The following is a 19,204-nucleotide window of genomic DNA, read 5'->3' as shown; positions in this document are numbered from 1 at the left end:
GGGGTGGCGGTGGGGGCAAGCTCGGCTGCAGCTGTCCCAGGTCCTGAAGTCCAGCCCCTACCCATATACACATACACAGGAAAGATGCTGCAATAAACTGTCCTGAGACCCATTTTTCTCGCCCTTTTTAAAGTTCAAGAGCCGGCTGTAATCCCATCTCTACTCTCGGAACTTCAACTGAGGACTGGAGATGAGGTTGAGATTCAGTTGAGAGCAGCAAGGAGGGCTTGAAAGAGAGTTTCCCAGTGGCCTTGTAGAAAAAGCTTCCATAATCCAAGATGGTTCTGAACTGGGCAGATTTCCTCTGGCTCCAGGGTGGGAGAGGTGAGGGGTCCATGTAATGAGAAGGCAGGATGTTCAAGGCCCGGGGAAGTGTGGAATACTAAGGCCACAGCACTCATAGCTCTCCCCAAACCCTGTTCTCCCTACACAGATTTGAAAGCCACACTTCTAAGAGACATTGAGAGCGAGAGCTCCCATCCTCCTCACTGAGACTCCAGCCCTACAGAGGACGTTCATGGAGCTTGGAACGCCAACAGCCAACCTTTGGAAGACGAGCAGACTCCATAGGGATCTGTAGGGCAATGCCCCAGCCTCACAACCATGGCACGTGGTTTCACAGTGGGCTTTGACCCATCAGGTCTAGGAGAACTGAGCTCTGGCTCTCTGAGCTCCCTCTCCTCCCGAGGCCATCTGGGCAGCGACTCGGGCGCCACAGCAACACGATACTTGCTGAGGAAGCAACAGCGCCTGCTGAATGGGCCCCCCCCGGGGAATCCGAGCCTCATCACCCATGGGCCGAGTCATCCTCATCAACTCCCCCATTGAAGGTGGGTGTGGGGCCCAAGAATAGCTTGGATGGGGAGTACTGAGGACAACCAGGACCAATTAGGATGTGGGCTGGTGAGAGCCAGTATGGTTAGGGGAATTCAAGAGGTGGGAGTCTTAGGGAAGGGGATCATCTTTCATTTACCCTTGTCTCTCCTCCGCCAATATTTTCAGGCTCCAGGGCTATAGAAAGGTCAGCGGTGGGAGATGGAACTATTGTGTAAGGAAAAGATGTATGTTAGCCCCGGGGATTCACAAGACAGGTACTGAGTTAGCCCCTCTATCCCTTGAGCTCTGTCTTTCTTCTGACCCATCTGTATGTACCGTAGGGAGTGGGGCAGGATGGAGGAGATCTGCCACCAGCCAATCAGTTATGTCACCAGCCCGATACTGGATTATGGAAAGTCAGTGCCCAGGTTTCAGAGTATGAGGGACGGGGCCAAGACACAGCATCATATGTTCAGAAAAAGAGAAGGGGGACCAACAGGAGGACTGAGAGTCAGGCAGCGTACCCTAGAGCTGGGTCCTTAGGAGAGAATGACTGTGTATGGCTGCCTGGCACTACGCCGTTGCACACCAATTCTGGATCTATCCTGGTTAGGTCCTGCAGGGGACCTAGAGAGAAGCAGCTCAGTTTCACCGTTCGGGAATGTGCAGTGTAGTCAAACTTAGAGACGCAGCAACAAGAACAGCTGGTGGGGGTTGCGTCATCCCCCACAAGAGTCAGAAGGGAAAAGCATGAAGTGTGATGGGCTGAGAGCTTGGACAACCGTGACAGATGTGAGGCGGCAAAGAGCCTGCGAGCAAGAGAGAGCCTTGAATGCCAGGACAGGAGCTCCTGGGGGGGTGGGGGGCTCCATGGGCAGGACCAGATAAATATCTCCAACTCTTCTCCTCTTTCTTAGCCAGCACAGCTCCCCTGGCTGGATCCCAGAGCAGACTTTTCGGGCCTGGTGTTTCCTCTGATGCAACTAGCACTCTCTGTTCCCTTACAAAGTCAGCTGGGCAGGGGTGGGGTGTGTTGCCCAGGTTACAGATGGCACACTCATTGACCACCGCAGGTCCGGTCCTCAGGCACCTACACTGCTGAGGTCACCACTGCCATTCTGACCAGGAAGCAGAAGTCCCCAGAGGAGCGAAAAGGCAGGAGTCATGACCCTTTCTAAGCAGCCCTTTTTCCTCTCCTAGATTGTTCATTCATTTCTACAGTTCATTCGCACATCTGTTTATTTCTCCAAAAATATTTATCATATAACTATGCACTGTGCAATATACTAGGGACACATTGGTGGGAAAAAGCTACAAAGTCCCATGATTAAGCTTGCAGACTTCTGAAAGACAGTAAACAAATCACAAATAAACAGTAAGATGCAAGATAAAAAAAATATTCTGAAGGAAAAATCACAGTGACCAATAGACATGAGAATGTTCCTAAAACTTTAGGGTGGGCTAGAACCGCCTGGGAGAGCTTACTAGAAGACAGATGGGGGCGCTGGTGAGATGGCTCTGTGGGCAAGGGCACCTGCTGCCAAGCCTGATGACCTGAGCTTAATCCCCAGGACCCACATCGTACTAAAGAACTGATTCTTAAAAGTAGTCCTCTGGGGGGCTGGAGAGATGGCTCAGTGGTTAAGGGCATTGCCTGCTCTTCCAAAGGTCCTGAGTTCAATTCCCAGCAACCACATGGCGGCTCACAACCATCTGTAATGATGTCTGGTGCCCTCTTCTGGCCTGCAGACATACACACAGACACAGAATATTGTATACATAATAAATATTTTTTTAAAAAGTAGTCCTCTGACTTCCACACATGGGCCATGACATGCACATGTGTGGGTGCATACACACTAAATAAATAAATAAATAAATAAATAAATAAATAAATAAATAAATAAATAGATTTTAAAAAGATTGATGGGGCGGTTGGAGAGATAGTTCAGCAATTAAGAGTACTGGCAGAGGTCCTGAGTTCAATTCCCAACACCTACATGGTGGCTCACAACCATCTATAATGGGATCAGAGCCCCTCTTCTGTCTACATGCAGAAAGAGCACTCCTATACATAAAATTCATAATTAATTTTGTTTTTCAAGGCAGGTTTCTCTGTTTAGTTCTAGCTGTCCTGGAACTCACTCTGTAGACCAGGTTGGCCTTTGACTCAGAGATCCTCCTGAGTGCTGGGATTAAAGGTGTGCACCACTACTGCCCGACCTATAATTCTTTTTTCTTTAAGATATTTATTTAGGGGCTGGAGAGATGGCTCAGAGGTTAAGAGCATTGCCTGTTCTTCCAAAGGTCCTGAGTTCAATTCCCAGCAACTATATGGTGGCTCACAACCATCTGTAAAGAGGTCTGGTGCCCTCTTCTGGCCTGCAGACATACGTGGAAGAAATGCTGTATACATAATAAATAAATAAATATTTTTAAAAGATATTTATTTATCTGTCAAGGCAGGTATGGTGGCACACACCTTTAATCCCAACATTTAGGAGGCAGAGGCCTGCAGATCTCTATGGGTTCCAGGTCATTGTGATCTACAGAGTTAGTTCCAGGACAGCCAAAGCTACATAGAAACCTTGTCATGAAGCGGGGCAGTGGTGGCGCATGCCTTTAATCGGGAGGCAGAGGCAGGCGGATCTCTGAGTTCGAGGCCAGCCTGGTCTACAAGAGCTAGTTCCAGGACAGGCTCTAGAAACTACAGGGAAACCCTGTCTCGAAAAACCAAAAAAAAAAAAAAAAAAAAAAGAAAAGAAACCTTGTCATGAAACACACGAGCACACACACACACACACACACACACACACACATAAAATCTGGGCAGTGGTAGAACACTTGCCAAGTGTGTGCAAGGTCCCAAGCATCATACTCATAAAGTGGGGGGAGGGGCAAAGAAGAAGGAAGGAGGGAAAGGGAAGGGAAAAGGGAGAGAGAAAGGGAGGGAGGGAGGGAGGGAGGGAGGGAGAGAGAGAGAGAGAGAGAGGGAGAGAGAGAGAGAGAGAGAGAGTAAGTAGGGAGTACAAAACCTTAGATTAGAGACATCCAGAATTTTCTCTGTGTAGCCCTGGCTGTCCTGGAACTCACAGTGTAGACCAGATTGGCCTCAAACTCAGAGGTCTGCCTGCTATGCCTCCCATGTACTGGGATGAAAGGCATGGCTGGATTTTTATGTTTTATTTTATTGACATCCAAGATTTAAGCTGTGGAGTGAGTGGTTTAGATATTTTACTTTGCTTTTTTTTTTAAACCTTTATTGTTGGTTCAGTTTTTGAAACAGGGTTTTTCTGTGTGACAGCCCTGGATGCCCTGGAACTCATTTTGTAGACCAGGCTGGCCTCAGACGTTCAGAGATCCATCTACTCCTGCCCCCTGTGTACTGGGATTAAAGGCATGAGCCACCACTGCCCAGTTCACCGTTGTTTCTTTTCTTTTCTATTTTATTTATTGTATATGGGTGCTCTATCTGCATGCACGCCTTTATGACAGAAGAGGACCTCAGATCCCAATATTGATGTTTGTGAGCCACCTGTGGTTGCTAGGAATTGAACTCAAGACCTCTGGATGAGCAGCCATCTTAACTGCTGAGCCATCTCTCCAGTCCCTTGCTGCTGTTTCTTTTAAAGATAGATTCTCACTATCTGGTATTGCCTGGCATGTAGACCAGACCGGCGTCAATCCTACCTCAGTTTCCGAGTATTGAGCTTACAGAAGAGGGGAGCTACACTGGCTTGTTTGCTTTGGAGACAAAGTTTCACTAGAGCTGACCTTGAATTCCCCATCCACAGGCTTCAGTCTTCTAGCTGATAAGATTTTGTGTCTGGGCTGCTTTGCCTCGCTCTTAAACTTAAAGCAAAACCCAAACAAACAAAACAACAGCCAATGTGGTGGTGGGAACTCACCATTCCAGTGTTTGCAGTTGCCTCTTCAAGGTCAACATGGCCTACAGTAAAACTGTCTCAAAATAACAAGGCCTGGCTCTTCACCCTCAGGGCTGCGAGTCTGCCAGGGAGCCCTCCAGGACTGTCATTTTAACAAGTTTTCCCTTGATTCGGGTCTACCACTGTGACGTCGCGTCCTGGTCCAAGCTTCTCGGAGAAAGTGATGTCTAAGACGAGAGGGGATGAGGAAAGGAACCAACCCTGCCCCCCCCACCAAAGTCAAAGTATTTTAAGACTATTACAGGAGGAGACAGTTTCTAGCTTGTATGAGACTTTAAAAAAAAAAAAAAAGAATGAAACCAGAGTGGGGGCTGGAGAAATGGGTGAGAGGTTAACAGCACTGCCTGTTCTTCAAGAGGTCCTGAGTTCAATTCCCAGCAACCACAAGGCAGTTTCCAACTAGTGAGAATTTCCAACAAGATCTACAGTGAGAGCTGATGCTCTCTTCTGGCATGCAAGCATGTATGCATGCAGTCGGAAAACTGTATACATCATAAATAAATAAATCTTAAAACAACAAAACAACAGCAAGGCCATCAGAATGGCTGAAGCCCACCGATGAAGGAGAGAGCCCCCGAGGTGGCAGAGGAAGACATGAAGGGCCAAACAGGGACAGGGGCAGCCTAGAGTCCCTGTGAAACAGACAGGAATAGCTGATATAGTACACTCAATTCCTGTATAGGAAAGGGAAACAAGCAGAAAGTTTGAGGGAGGGTAAGTGGTCTAGTCAGGGCAGATGAGGGACAGGACACTCCATCCTTAGGGAACCCACACCGCTGTGCTCAAAGCTGAGATGTGGCAGGGCACAGCGGTGCACACCTTCAGTCCCAGCACTCAGCACTCCAAAGGCAGAGAGGCAAACAGATCTCTGTGAGTTTGAGGCCAGCCTGGTCCACAAAGTAAGTTCCAGGACAGCTGGAGTGAGACTCTGTCTTGAATAATTAAAAACTAACACAAACAAAGCTCAGATGTGACATCCCAATGGAATAGGGGTCCCCAAGGAGACATGGAGGAGAAAGTGACCTGTGGGCAGGGAGCTAAAGGCTTTTCCACTAAGGCTAATGGGGCCTGAGAACTGTGTAATGACAGTTGGTTAGGAAGCCCCAGCGTTCCTGGCTTTGTTCTAAAACAGCCCTGTCCAGACTGTCCTTGGAGATTTCAGCCCCATTTGTCCTGGCGTACATTGAAACCTGATAAACCAGATTGAAGTGTGTGTGTGTGTGTGTGCGCGCGCGCGCGTGCGTGCGCGAGCTCATGCGTGTGTTTTCTCCCTCTCGAACACTTCTGGAGTAAACTTTGCCTTAAGGAAAAATAATCTCCCAGCTCCCCTTCTCATCTGGTACCAGCACGCCTAGCACTTGTCAATTCTCACCCAGCAGGTGTCTTGAAGGTTGGCCTCTGAGCCTCACACGTGACCTCCTCTTTTCACTGCCCAAACCTCTGCCATCTCACTTCTCTACTGAACCATCATCCCCTCTGCCTCTTCCCTGGGCCCTGCTCTGGGCTCTAGGGAGATCCTGCAGCATGCTGACCTAGAGGCTCCATCCTCAGGTAGCTGTGTAGTCCCTAGAACTCTGCCCTTGGAATCAGAGTCTCTGAGATAGAAGAGGCCTCCCCAGCAGTTCTTCCATAAGGTCCCAGCCAGAGATTTACGATATTTCGTCCTTCGTGCCTCCAGATGGAAAGCTTTACTTACTATCTGTCCCAGAAAAGAAAATCTGTCCCTGTCTAACGGCCCTGGGCAAGCTTGGTTCTGCCCTTAAGTTACTCCGAGCATCTAAGAACGTCTACGGACAGCTCCACAACTGTTTGAAGTTGGAGCTCATTCTGTTACAAGCTGAGAACCCAGACTCCTCACAATGGAATCTTGAACCTTCCTTTATGCCTATTCCTAGAATGGCAAATTCTCAGAGATTGGACATAAAAATTCAGAAAATACACACGTGTATGCGCGCGGACACACACACACACACACACAGAGAGAGAGAGAGAGAGAGAGAGAGAGAGAGAGAGAGAGAGAGAGAGAGAGAGAGAGAGAGAGAGAGAGAGAGAGAGAGAGAGACAGACAGAGAGAGAGAGAACACAAGGAAGAACATGGAATCTGATCAAGCTGTTCTCGCCTGTTCCTGCACTGTCAGTGAGTGGCCTGTGATCTCAGAATTACCCAGAGAGGACACCATCTCCATTTAGGGCCCTGTGAATTATCTGGTTGGCGCTGCACAGAAGCCTAACCTTTGCAGACACCAAGTTAGAGACCCCAGATGCTCAGCTGCCGGAATTTAACATAGAGGTCATAGCTGTGTGCTTATCCTCACAGCCAACAGTGACGAGAGTGACGTCATCCACGCAGTTCGGGTGGAGAAGAGCTCCTCTGGGAGGCTGGGTTTCAGTGTGAGAGGCGGCTCCGAGCATGGCCTGGGCATCTTTGTCAGCAAGGTGGAGGAGGGGAGCAGTGCAGGTGAGCAGGGGGCCCCTAGGGGGAGCACGGCTTGGGGTGTGTCCCCTCTTCAGTGGGTAGCAGAAGCTGGGTGGCTGAGGATGGGAACCGATGGGAGTCCATTCCTGCCGAGTGGATTGGGGGCACAGCCTAGTGTCAACGGACTTGTGGAGTCCACTTTGACGACTCCCCTTCCCTGCTCCCGTGTAGAGCGGGCTGGCCTGTGTGTGGGGGACAAGATCACGGAGGTGAACGGACTGAGTCTGGAGAGCACCACCATGGGCAGTGCCGTGAGGCTGCTGACCAGCAGCAGCTGCCTGCACATGATGGTGCGGCGCATGGGCCGTGTGCCTGGCATCAAGTTCTCCAAGGAGAAGACCACATGGTGAGTGGCACCCGGCCTTGCTCAGACCCCCTGCCCCATGTCTCCCCGACCCTGCCCAGCAGCTCTGCTCTCTGGTACTGAGCCAAGTGCTCCTCTGGATATCTCCAAATGGGGACTTGTAAGGAGCAGAAATGGGGCTCTGGGGCTGGGGGTGGGGCAGAGATGGTGATAAAAGAGATGCTCGGCATAGTCAGGCATGCTTTGGACTCCCTCCACAGCATCAAAAACAAAACAGATGGGGCTGGAGAGATGGCTCAGAGGTTGAGAGCACTGGCTGCTCTTCCAGAGGTCCTGAGTTCAATTCCCAGCAACCACATGGTGTCTCACAGCCATCTGTAATAAGACCTGGTGCCCTCTTCTGGTGGGCAGGCATACATGCAGACAGAACACTGTATACAACCAACCAACAAATAAACAATCTTAAAAAAAATAAACAGAAAAGGGACATGGGCCTCCACATGTTCCAGTTACTTGGTAGAGAAGGGGGTGTGTGATTTGGATTGTTTCATAGGTTTGATGAAACCTATATTCCACGCCCAGCAAGGGAACCATCCCTTTCCCGGTCAGTTGCCATGCTTTAGACTAGATGTTCCTGGAAGGCCTGGGATGGGGCCTCTTGTGTTGCTTGCGGCAGGGTGGATGTGGTGAACCGGCGGCTGGTGGTGGAGAAGTGTAGTCCAACAGCATCGGACAGCAGCTCAGAAGACGGTGTGCGGCGCATCGTCCACCTCTACACGACCTCCGATGACTTCTGCCTAGGCTTCAACATCCGCGGGGGCAAGGAGTTCGGTCTGGGCATCTATGTGTCTAAGTGAGTGGTGGGCAGAATGGAACCACTAGGTATGGGACTGTGGTGTGGGCTGGAAGTGGAGTTTCGGGGTGGGTCAACACATGAGGCTCAGCCAACTAATGTCCAAATGGGGGCCTCTTCAGGATAGGGCCTGGGGAGAGGGTGTTGTCACTCAAAAGAGGCCCAAAGGATGTAGGTGGGAACCCCCATACCCAAGGGGGAGGGAGGCAGGTCAGGGTCTTATCAAGCCACACCCATCTATCTCCAGAGTGGACCATGGTGGGCTGGCTGAGGAGAACGGCATCAAAGTGGGGGACCAGGTCCTGGCAGCCAACGGTGTCAGGTTTGATGACATCAGCCACAGCCAGGCCGTGGAGGTGCTGAAGGGCCAAACGCACATAATGTTGACCATCAAGGTGGGTCAGACGATGGCTGGAACTTCTCAGAACACCCTAGTTCTTAACAGGACCTGCCACTAGTGTCAATTCCACAGCCACATGGAAGAAGGGGCAGAAACTCTTTTTGTGCCCATTTGGCAAGAGAGGGACCTGAGGCTCACAGAGGCAGTTGTCAGTTGTTATGCAGCTGGTCAGTCGCCTGGCCTGGCTCTGGTCTGGCTCCCCATATTTCTCTCCTTCGGCATGGGGGAGCCCTCAAGATGATGGACTAATGAATGAGAAAGGAGCTATCCCTGTGTGCAAGACCTGGGTTGTGGGGATCCCTGGGCACAAGGCAAAAAAGACTGAGCTCTAGCAGAGACTGGCTTTCCTAGGAGGTTGTTGGTTTCATTATTCATGTGACTGTCACACCTAATTAAGGTCTTCCTCTATCTGTGTGCACAGGAGTGGTGACTCATTCTTCCCCCACGGTCCCCTTCTCTTTCCCTGGCTTGTCACCCAGTTTCATTCAGCGCATCATTGACTAACCCCCTCCCCCCGACCTCTATTCTGCTGTCTTCCCTTTTCTAAGTACCTGGAACATTCTTCCTAACTCCGGCTCTTCCCCCAATTCATTTCTCAACGCTGTGCCTCCGTGTGCATGTGTTGTTTTTGTTTTGGGAGAATTTCATTATGTAGCCCAGGCTAGGTTTTCCTATGTAGCCACAGCCAACCTCAAAGAAAGGAGGATCTATCCTCCTTTCTCGGGTTCCCAAGCACTAGAATTCTAAGTATGAGCCACCCTGCCTGGCTGTTCAACAGTGTTTTTTAGCATCTGTGAAGTCAGGTGCTGGGCGCACAGAGAGCAGGGTAGACCAACAAGGCTTCTCTGCTCTTGGGGGACAGTGACAATCAGATTTTGACAAATGCTGTCAGGAAGTTAGCAGACGGGGAGTGGGATAATTGAGGAAGGGCCTTGTAATCAAGGCAAGAGGACTGTTACCAAGGCAGTGACAGTCAAAGAAGAACAGAGCCAGCCCTGGGATTGGCATAGGGAGGAGCAAAGTGAAGAACACAGCAAAGGCCTGAGCTACAAAGGAAATTGTCACGCTTAGAAAGCGAAGCCCAGTGGAGGGGAACTGCGCTGCCAAGCCCACCCCAGTGCCCACCCCAGTGCCCACCCCATTCCTCTTGACTCTTCACCTGCCCCTTCAATGTCTGCCATGTCTTCTCCAGGAGACCGGCCGGTACCCTGCCTACAAAGAGATGGTTTCTGAGTACTGCTGGCTGGATAGATGTAAGTCCCGAGAGATGAAAGGGAGGAGCCCTAGGGTGGGGCTGAGCTCCTTGGGGTAGTGGGGAAAGGAAAGGGACAAGATACCCTCAGGACCTTCTTGAAGCCCAGAGGATCTCCAAACTCAGTGCTAGGATCTTCCAGGCCTCGGGTCCCCATGGGTGAGGAAAGAAGTGACTTTCCCAGGACTCTGCGGTGTAAATGGCAATCTGAGCATCTGGCATCTCTGACCCACCCCAAAGCCAAGGGTAGCATGTGAACATGGCAGGAACCCCAGGAAGGAAGCAGACACCTGAGCGACCTCGCTTCCTCTCCCTTGCAGTGAGCAACGGGGTACTGCAGCAGCTGTCCCCAGCCTCTGAGAGTGGTTCCAGCGTCTCCTCCTATGCCTCCAGTGCCCCCTGCAGCTCAGGCTCACTGCCCTCTGACCGCATGGATGTCTGTCTGGGGCCCGAGGAGCCCAGTGGCTGTGGCCCAGGCTGGGGACGGGCAGACACAGCCATGCAGACTGAGCCCGATATGGGCAGCCATGTGGAAACTTGGTGCAGCATCCGGCCAACTGTCATCCTCAGGGACACGGCCATCCGCTCTGATGGTCCCTCTTCTACCCGACGCCTTGATTCTGCACTTTCAGAGTCGCCCAAGACTGCTCTGCTGCTGGCCCTGAGCCGACCCAGGCCTCCCATCACACGGTCCCAGAGTCACCTGACACTGTGGGGTATGTTGGTAGGGTGCCACTTTTCCCATAGTCCCTGGTGCCAGCAAAGCCCCCCTCAACTCCAAGGAGCAATCCCAAAGCTGCCTTTGCCCAAAATCCCAGGGCCTAGGCCAGGTCCCAGGTCCAGACCTAGAATATTCTCTGGTCCTGCTCTATGCTTCATTTTATAAACAGGTCTGGGCCCCAAATCAACCATAACTTCAATTTCTCCAGCCTGGGGTGCCCAGACCTGTTTAGTTACAGACACTTGCCAGATTTCCTACATCCCTGGAGCTGTGTGGTAGGGGAGAGGTGGAAGGCAGGAAGACCCCACTCTGGAATGGCAGCAGACCCTGTCTGCCTCCTCTCCCTCTCTCTGCCCTTTTCTATCCCCCTGCGCCCTCCTTCTCTTCTGCCCACCCTCCAGCCCCTCCGGGGGCTCCCTCATATCTACAGAGGAGAAGAAACAGCGGAAGAAGGAGAAGTCAGGGTGCCCCGGGGAGAAGGGGGCCTTGCAGCGCTCCAAGACACTGATGAGCCTCTTCTTCAAGGGAGGGCGGCAGGGGCGGCAAGCAGGGGACGGGCACAGAGAGGCCTGGACACTGGACAGTAGAAGCCCCACCAAAGTCCGCCCTCGCCTGGACCTGGAGAAAGGTAGGTGCTGGACTCCATCTGGCAGTTCCAGGTTGAAATCCCACCCTACTCTGCCACTCACCCTCCCAAGTAAAATGGACGGCTTAAAACGCATTTCTTTGGACATATAGAAAATCAGAGAATTAATGAATTTAAGCCAGTACTCTGTCTAGCTCCTAGCTGGTGTTCCCAAAATGGAGTGGCCACTGCCATCCCATCATCTTCCATCTTTTCAGAAAGGTGAAGTGACAGACTTGAGGCACAGCAAGAAGTGACTGAGCTCAGTACGGAGCCATGTGCTTTTCGTGGTGTTGGCAACGGAAGGCACCTTTGCTAGGGCCCCTGGCTTTGCACCTCCTTCCAGAGCTCCACAGGCCCAACCCAGTTCTAGAACTATCCCTGAGGAAAGCCATGTCTCAGTCAGGGATCAGATGGAAGGGACTCGGGCTGAGACACTGTCCCCACCCCGTTAGTCGTGATGACTGAACCTTTGGGCTCCATGCATGCTAGGCAAGCACTCTGCCATTGGGTTCCAGCCCCAGCCACAGGTAGAGTTTGCTTAAGGACCTTCACAAGAAGCCAGTCAACCCTGTTGAGGCTCACAGACCAGACCCAGTATGGATGAAATAGAACTCACAATTGCTTAGGACAGAAACTCAAGTCCTGCCAGCTTTAAAGAGTGCCTCTAGGCTCCGCTACTGACTTTAGCCCATCTGAAGGAACAATACCAGCAATCTCCCTCAGGCATGTGCCTCCACCTTAGGAGGCTTTGCCAACTTGAAGGTGAGATGGCCGCTGTCCCTTAGCAACCCTGGGGACCGGGAGTTTTGTTATTTGGGCTTATGGTTTTTGGTGTTTTTTTGTTTGTTTTTTTTTTCTTTTTTTAAAAAAAATATTTATTTATTTATTATGTATACAATATTCTGTCTGTGTGTATGCCTTCAGGCCTGAAGAGGGCACCAGACCCCATTACAGATGGTTGTGAGCCACCATGTGGTTGCTGGGAATTGAACTCAGGACCTTTGGAAGAGCAGGCAATGCTCTTAACCTCTGAGCCATCTCTCCAGCCCTTGTTTTTTGTTTTTCAAGACAGGTTTCTCTGTACCTTTGGAACCTGTCCTGGAACTCGCTCTGTAGGCCAGGCTGGCCTCAAACTCACAGAGACCCACCTGTCTCTGGCTCCCAAGTGCTGGGATTAAAGGCATGTGCCACCATACCTGGCCTACAGGAAGATTTTTCTTTCTTTTTTTTTTTTAAAGATTTATTTATTTATTATGTATACAACATTCCTTCCCTGTATGCTTGCATGCCAGAAGAGGGCACCAGATCTCATTATAGATGGTTGTGAGCCACCATGTGGTTGCTGGGAATTGAACTCAGGACCTCTGGAAGAGCAGTCAGTGCTCTTAACCTCTGAGCCATCTCTCCAGCCCCAGGAAGATTTTTCAACAGTTCCAGCTAAAGGGATCAGTCAGGGTTTTCACTGCCTCCTGATGTCATCTGTCATGAGGAGAAAACCACTGTGATGTAAGTAGAAAAACAAAGCAGGAGCTCCCGGACCTGGCAGACATGTGATTCTGCTACTCAGCCTGGGCCATGTGCCTAGCCAGAATACATGGGCTGAGATCGGAGGGGTTTACCCAGGAGCTAGGCAGGGTGCTGCTTCCAGAAGCAGGAGCGAACACTGGGTAGTTAGAAGCAAGCAGAGAATGAGAAGGTGGACGCTGCTCCTCCACCTTAGAATGGAGTGTCCAGAGGCCTCGGGTGACAGTCCAGTAGAGGAGACATTTCTCCAAGTCAAGGCTGAGCCAGCCCCTTTCCTCACCTCTGTCTTCTCACAGTTCCCAGTTGTTGTTTCCTCGTGGTTCTCTGCCCATCTTTCTGGCCCATCCTCTCTGTTTCCAAGGCTCCTCCTTCCCTCTCTGTCTTCTCTGGAAGGTAGGTACCACCGAGTTCTGTCCTTGGGGTTCTTCATTCATTTCCAAACAACTTTCCACACATAGTGTTCACACCACCTCCCCCTCTGCTCCACAACCTTCGCTAAGCCTCACCCCCATTGCCTATGAATGAAGTCCCTAACTGGGCATGACCCGCAAGGCCCACAAAAGCACTTGTCCCCACCCTGACGACTTCTAATGAAAACTCTTGTTCCAGTTGAACTGAACTTCCTTCTTCTTTACAGCAGGGAGCGTGGGGCCTGTGCAGAAGTTTGTCACCTGGAGACTGAGACGTGGTAAATCCAATATCCCGAGATCCCTGTGGTAAAGCAGCAGGTGGGAATGCAAACTAGGACCAGCTTATTGGCTTTGAACTAAACTCATTTAGAGCTGAGCCTGTGGAGTCAGACAGAGGACTTGGACTTGGTTGGCTTACTAGAAAAGATAGGGAGGCAGAGATGGGACCCTTCAAAAGGATTTGGGGGTGAGGGAGCCTGTCTGTACTTCAGGGGCGGGACAGATGGGCATGAGAGTGAAGGAGGCACTGGAGTTTGCTCGATAGGCAAGGCCATGTTGGGGAGCAGGGCACAGTGGAATTCTGTCCAGGGTGCCTCACCCCTGCCAAGAGAAACTCTGCCTTACCCTAACAGCTCTGTCGCCTTGAACACACCCTCGTACTCCTACCCTACAGATCGGGAGAGGGGCCGGGCCCTGCTCTCTGCCAGGTCTGGAAGCCCCTCCGGCCAGCTGCCCAATGTGGATGAGCAGGTGCAGGCCTGGGAAAGTCGACGGCCCCTCATTCAGGACCTGGCCCGGCGACTGCTGACAGACGATGAAGTACTAGCGGTCACTCGCCACTGCTCCCGGGTAAGTCTCTGCCCAAAACTCAGTCCCTCATTCCAGGCCACTGTCCACTGACCAGCCCCTGGCCTTGTTGCTGGGCGCTCCCAGGCAGGAAGGAAAGACATTAATTAGAATCTAAGTCCCCGTAGTGACCAGACATGCAGAGCACTGTGAAAGCCACGGGCAACCCAGGAGATCTGGGAAGGCCTCTCGGAGGAGGTGACATCTCTGAGGAGATGAGGAGGACGGGTGATGTCAGGGGAAGACTGGGAGGGGAGAACACTGCAGGCCACTGGCCGTGTCCTCTCTCACCCTCAGTCTTGTCCCCCATCTCCCCTTCTATGCCTGGGACAGCCAGCAGGTTGGCCTTCTGCCACAACCCTCCCCAACACCTACACTCTTGTTCCCTTTCTCTCCAACCATTTCAGGGCTGGATGTGTATTGTGACATATACATTGACATGGCTACGGGTAGCTAGTGTGTTGGCCTACCTGCATGCATTTGTTTGTGCCTAACACGTATGTATGTATGTGCCCACGTAGTATCGCTCGAAGCCTAAGGTGGGATTGCTCACACATTCCTAAGGCCTGGTTTACAGCAGAAATGCCAATGAAGGTTCCTGTCAAGGGCTCTGGGCTAAAATCCACTCTCAGTACTGAGCATTAAGTGGGCTTCGTGAGAGCTTGCAATGCTGAACTCTGGCCACTAGGAGGGGCCCTGCGTCTGTATCTTTGGCCAGCACTTTTCCTTATTCCTCCATTCCTCCAGCCCTCTTCAAACCAGGACTTCATTTCACCATGACTCTATTTACCCTGTAGGCTCTACATACGATCCACACCCACAGTAATGCCCCCACCCTAAACCTTGCTGATTGATAGACAACATTCCCCGGGGAATACCGTGTGCTGCCCTGAACCTGTCTGAGCCATCCTTCTGCATTCACCAGGCCCGGAATTACAAGCTACCTCTCTTACTGCTTTACAGTTCCCTTATGAGGCAGAATTGAATACAAGTTACTTTCTCCCACCTTCTAGGACTTCCACAATGTGCCACACCAAGCCCCTACCCCCAGCATTCCTGGGTCACCACATAGCTGATATAAATTATAAGCTGCATAGTTTAGGGGTGCTACTGACATAGAACTCAGCCTGGGCAGCCCTATAGGAGGGTCTTCATGGGCCCTTGACACCAGTCAACCTCTGTTTACTCGTTATTCTGCATCCTTAGCACACTCTCCTCTCCAACTTCCACGTTGCTCGGGGCATCTAGTCTGGAAGAGTCACTGCTTCCGAGAGGCTCATTCTGACCCTTCACCCTTCTCTGAAGCTCTCATTGCCCCACGGCAGTGGTTTACAGCTACTGCTGAATGAGGCTCATCTGTCCCTGTTGCCACTTGAGTCCCAGAGGCTCTGGGTGAGGGTCTTATCCTTGTGCTTCCTTTGCCACCTGGGGTCTAACAGTAGGGTGAATTCACGCTTGTGGCCTTGAGGGACAGGCACGTATATGTCAGCGTATTGTTGAGTCCCTGTAACCGTGTGTGTAGACACACACACCACACACTTTTTTATTTATCCCTAAATATCCATTGATGATTCACTCAGATGACCACAGCACCTGCTATTTCTGTGTCTATGCCCATACGACATAATGATCTGTGGGTTTCTCTGGAGCTGTCTCCCTTTTACCACCAGGGGGCAGTGTGCTGCCCAAGTAACTTGGCTCCCAGTATTCAGTTTTCTAGAATCCATGGGGTGTGGCATCCGGGCTGGTGGCATCCAGGCGGTGCCAGGCAGAAGGTTATTGACTAGGGAGGTGTCTGTGGAGCTACCCGTTCCCCAAGATCACCATTCCAGCTCCGAACAAAGGGTGAACAGCCAAAATCACAGCCTAGTATTAGGTTCCCATTCCTTCTGCCTGGGTGTGGGGGTAGAGGGAGAGTCTATTCACTGCCCATTATTTCCCCGCACCAGAGCAAGCAAGATCTGGATGTCTTGGGTTCCAGCTTTTCCTCCTATTTCCTTATCTACATGGCTTTGAGCAAATCCTCCGAGTCTCAGTTCTTCCCACTGTAAAACAGCAATCATCTCAGAGTGGACACTAAATAAGAGACTGTATGTAAAAGGTTTAGAAAATTGCCTGTCCAGACGCCATGATTGCTGTTGCTATTTGATGCAGATCTGCTGGTCGTCACAGGAATCCACAAAGTCACTGACTTAACATCTTATGAACTTTGGATAGGGTGAACCTATCTTAGAGTGAGGATGGCTAGATGGGTCCCAGCGTCCCCGTGCACTCTGATGTTTCCCTGCATTCAGCTCTGTAGTTGCTGCTGCTATCTAAGCCGTGGTGTTTCTTTCTATACACAGTATGTCCATGAGGGTGGTGTGGAGGACCTGGTGCGCCCCCTGCTGGCCATCCTGGACAGGCCGGAGAAGCTGCTGCTGCTGAGGGACATCAGGTTGGGTGGGGCTTGGGAGAAGGGAAGGGGCAAGAAGCCCCAGTGACCCCAGGGCTGAAGCTCCTCCATGCCCGCACCTCCAGAACCGAGCCCTGCTTACCCCACATCCCTGCCTTCCTCAGGAGTGTGGTGGCCCCCACGGACCTCGGCTGCTTTGATAGCATGGTGATGCCTGCGGAGTTGGAGGCTTTTGAGGCTCTCAAGAGCAGGGCAGGTCAGCAGCTGGGGCAGAACTTCTGACTTCTGAGCTCCAGTCAGGGCTGGGGGGAAGGGCGGTTTATGCTGCTGAGTCCATTGGCATGCCCATCCGGGAGCCTGGCAGGAGTGCCCGGCCTCTGACCTGTTGTCCCCTCCGACCAGTTCGGCCTTCTGCTTTGAGACCAACCAGGCAAGACACGCCACCCAAGCGTCACCTCATCACCCCTGTGCCTGGTCAGTCAGAGTCCCATAACCTGGGGAAATGGGACAACCCTGGGGACATTGGAACAGGGAGAGCAGGCCTTCCATCCTTGCCTCCGAGCAGTATCACTGCAGTGGGAGGGAAAGTGCTTCCTCCAGGACGTCCTCAGCAGTGTCGAGAGCATTTGAAGATCGCACACTTTTAAATTGGGCTTCTTGGCTATGCTAACATGTATTACGATACAGCGTGCTAGGACATTATTAGCAATAGGTCACGTCTGTCCACCTGCCCCCAGAGATTAGTGTCGCTTTATCATGGGACACTTTACAACGAACCTGAGCAAACCCAGGCCTTGTTTACACACACCCAGGAACCCTACAGACAGCAGAAAGGAGGACCAGGGAGGGTCTGGGAAGGTATCTTGGAACTGATAGTTAAGAAGAACAAGTTAACCTTGACCCTGTTCCCCAGACAGCCGTGGAGGCTTCTACTTGCTGCCAGTGAATGACTGCTCAGAGGAAGACCATGGCGAGATCCGGGAGAGGCTGGGGGGCCTTAAGGTCTCCCTCAGTGCCTCTGCCCCTCGCCACCACCATAAAGGAATCCCCCCTCTACAAGATGTACCAGTTGATGCCTTCTCTCCTCGCCGCAGCGCATGCACACCCCCTCCCCAGCCGCCTCCTGTGGCTCCCCGGCCTCCCAGGCCTAACTGGTTACTGACAGAACCCCTAAGCAAAGAGGAGGTTCAGCAGAACGAGAGCCAGACCCCAGCCCAAAGCCGCAGTCACAGCCGCAGCCGCAGCCGGGGTCGAGGCAAGTCCCCTGGGCGCAGGAGCTCCCCATCCCCAGCACCCATCACCACTGCCACCACAGCCAACGGGCGTTACCACAGGCCTCGGAAGGCAAGGCCCTTGCTTCCACGACCTCTGGACGGGCAGGAGGCCAAAGTGGAAGCTAGGCAAGGGCCCTTGGAGAATGGAGTTAATGGGACGGTTGAGATGACCAGAAAAGCCTCCACTGGAGAGCTGAGGACAGTCACGCTATCTAAGATGAAGCAGTCTTTGGGTGAGTCCAGATAGCACCGGGTAAGCAGGGTGGGTTTGAGGGAAGTTGGGGGGCCAGGAAAGAAATCTGAGCACTAAGGTATGTAGCTGGAGAATCTAGGTTTGGAGGTTGAGACTTGAGACAGAGCCCATAGGCGGGAAGAAGTCAAGGCTGATTTGGAGGATGGGATTCCCTGCTCTTCCTGGGAACTCAAAGTTTGGGGTAAGGCTGTGCTCTGGACCCTCCCCAGGCATCAGCATCTCTGGGGGTATCGAGTCCAAGGTGCAGCCCATGGTGAAGATAGAGAAGATCTTCCCAGGAGGCGCTGCTTTCCTCTGCGGGGCCCTGCAGGTGGGTGCAGTGTGAAGCCTCCCTAGGCTCAGACTGAAGGGTACAGGGTTGTTCTTGTCTTCCAGCCAGGCATGTTCAGACCAGGTCGTAGGAGTTGGCTTGGGGGCAAAGGGGTCAGGCCAGTAGGATGGGCAGGCCTAGAGAAGAATCCGTCCCCTCATGCTAGCCTGGGCCTGAGAATGGCCCATCCTGTTCCACCTCAAGTCCCAAGGGACAAAGAGCCATTGTCTGTGCCCCACCCTGCCCCCAACAGCTCCAGGCACAAAAGTTCTATTGTCCATCCCTAGCACCCAGATGGGAGAGGAGTGTCCTAGCTAGTAGAGGTGAAAGGCCACTGCCTTCAGGTTGGGTGGTGGGTGGGAGGGGATGGTGGGAGGCTGACTCTTCTATCTCTACGCCAGGCTGGCTTCGAGCTGGTGGCAGTGGATGGAGAGAGTCTGGAGCAGGTGACCCACCAACGAGCCGTGGACACCATTCGCAGAGCATATAGAAACAAGGCTCGGGAGCCTATGGAGCTTGTGGTCAGGGTCCCTGGGCCTGGCCTGCTGCCCTTATCCTCTGCTTCGTTAGCCTTCAAGGACCAGAGCCTTCCCTCTGACGGTTCCTCTGCCCACGGACCCCCTTGACAATACCCCAGCCCACCACCAGCTGCCACCCCCTGAGGCTGGGCAAACTACAGCAGACTCCCAGCCCAGCCCTTCAGGCTCCTTACAGCACCTCCAAACTCTCCCCTCTTAAGGGTTCCCATGACCCTTCCCACTGACCCTAAGATTTACTGCAGCCTCCAGGTTTCCT

At 52.2% G+C, this 19,204-nt stretch overlaps 1 protein-coding gene across 1 annotated transcript; it reads left to right on the top strand.

The window, feature by feature from the left end:
- The first annotated feature begins 603 nt into the window (after window positions 1-603).
- Window positions 604-19,172, top strand: Pdzd7 (PDZ domain containing 7). The gene is given in 19 exon segments (XM_038317943.1): window positions 604-759; window positions 761-830; window positions 7,081-7,221; window positions 7,411-7,585; window positions 8,220-8,396; window positions 8,644-8,791; window positions 9,989-10,049; window positions 10,369-10,764; window positions 11,200-11,397; window positions 13,559-13,609; window positions 14,005-14,180; window positions 16,523-16,614; window positions 16,737-16,828; window positions 16,975-17,046; window positions 17,486-18,079; window positions 18,309-18,409; window positions 18,811-19,026; window positions 19,028-19,081; window positions 19,083-19,172. Coding segments are annotated over 19 exon segments (3,060 nt in total).
- Window positions 19,173-19,204: the final 32 nt, after the last annotated feature.

Source organism: Arvicola amphibius, chromosome 1 (genome assembly GCF_903992535.2).
Source record: "Arvicola amphibius chromosome 1, mArvAmp1.2, whole genome shotgun sequence".
Classification (NCBI taxonomy): domain Eukaryota; kingdom Metazoa; phylum Chordata; class Mammalia; order Rodentia; family Cricetidae; genus Arvicola; species Arvicola amphibius.
The sequence above is the reverse complement of the archived record's forward strand: the minus strand, read 5'-3'. Positions and strand labels throughout refer to the sequence as shown.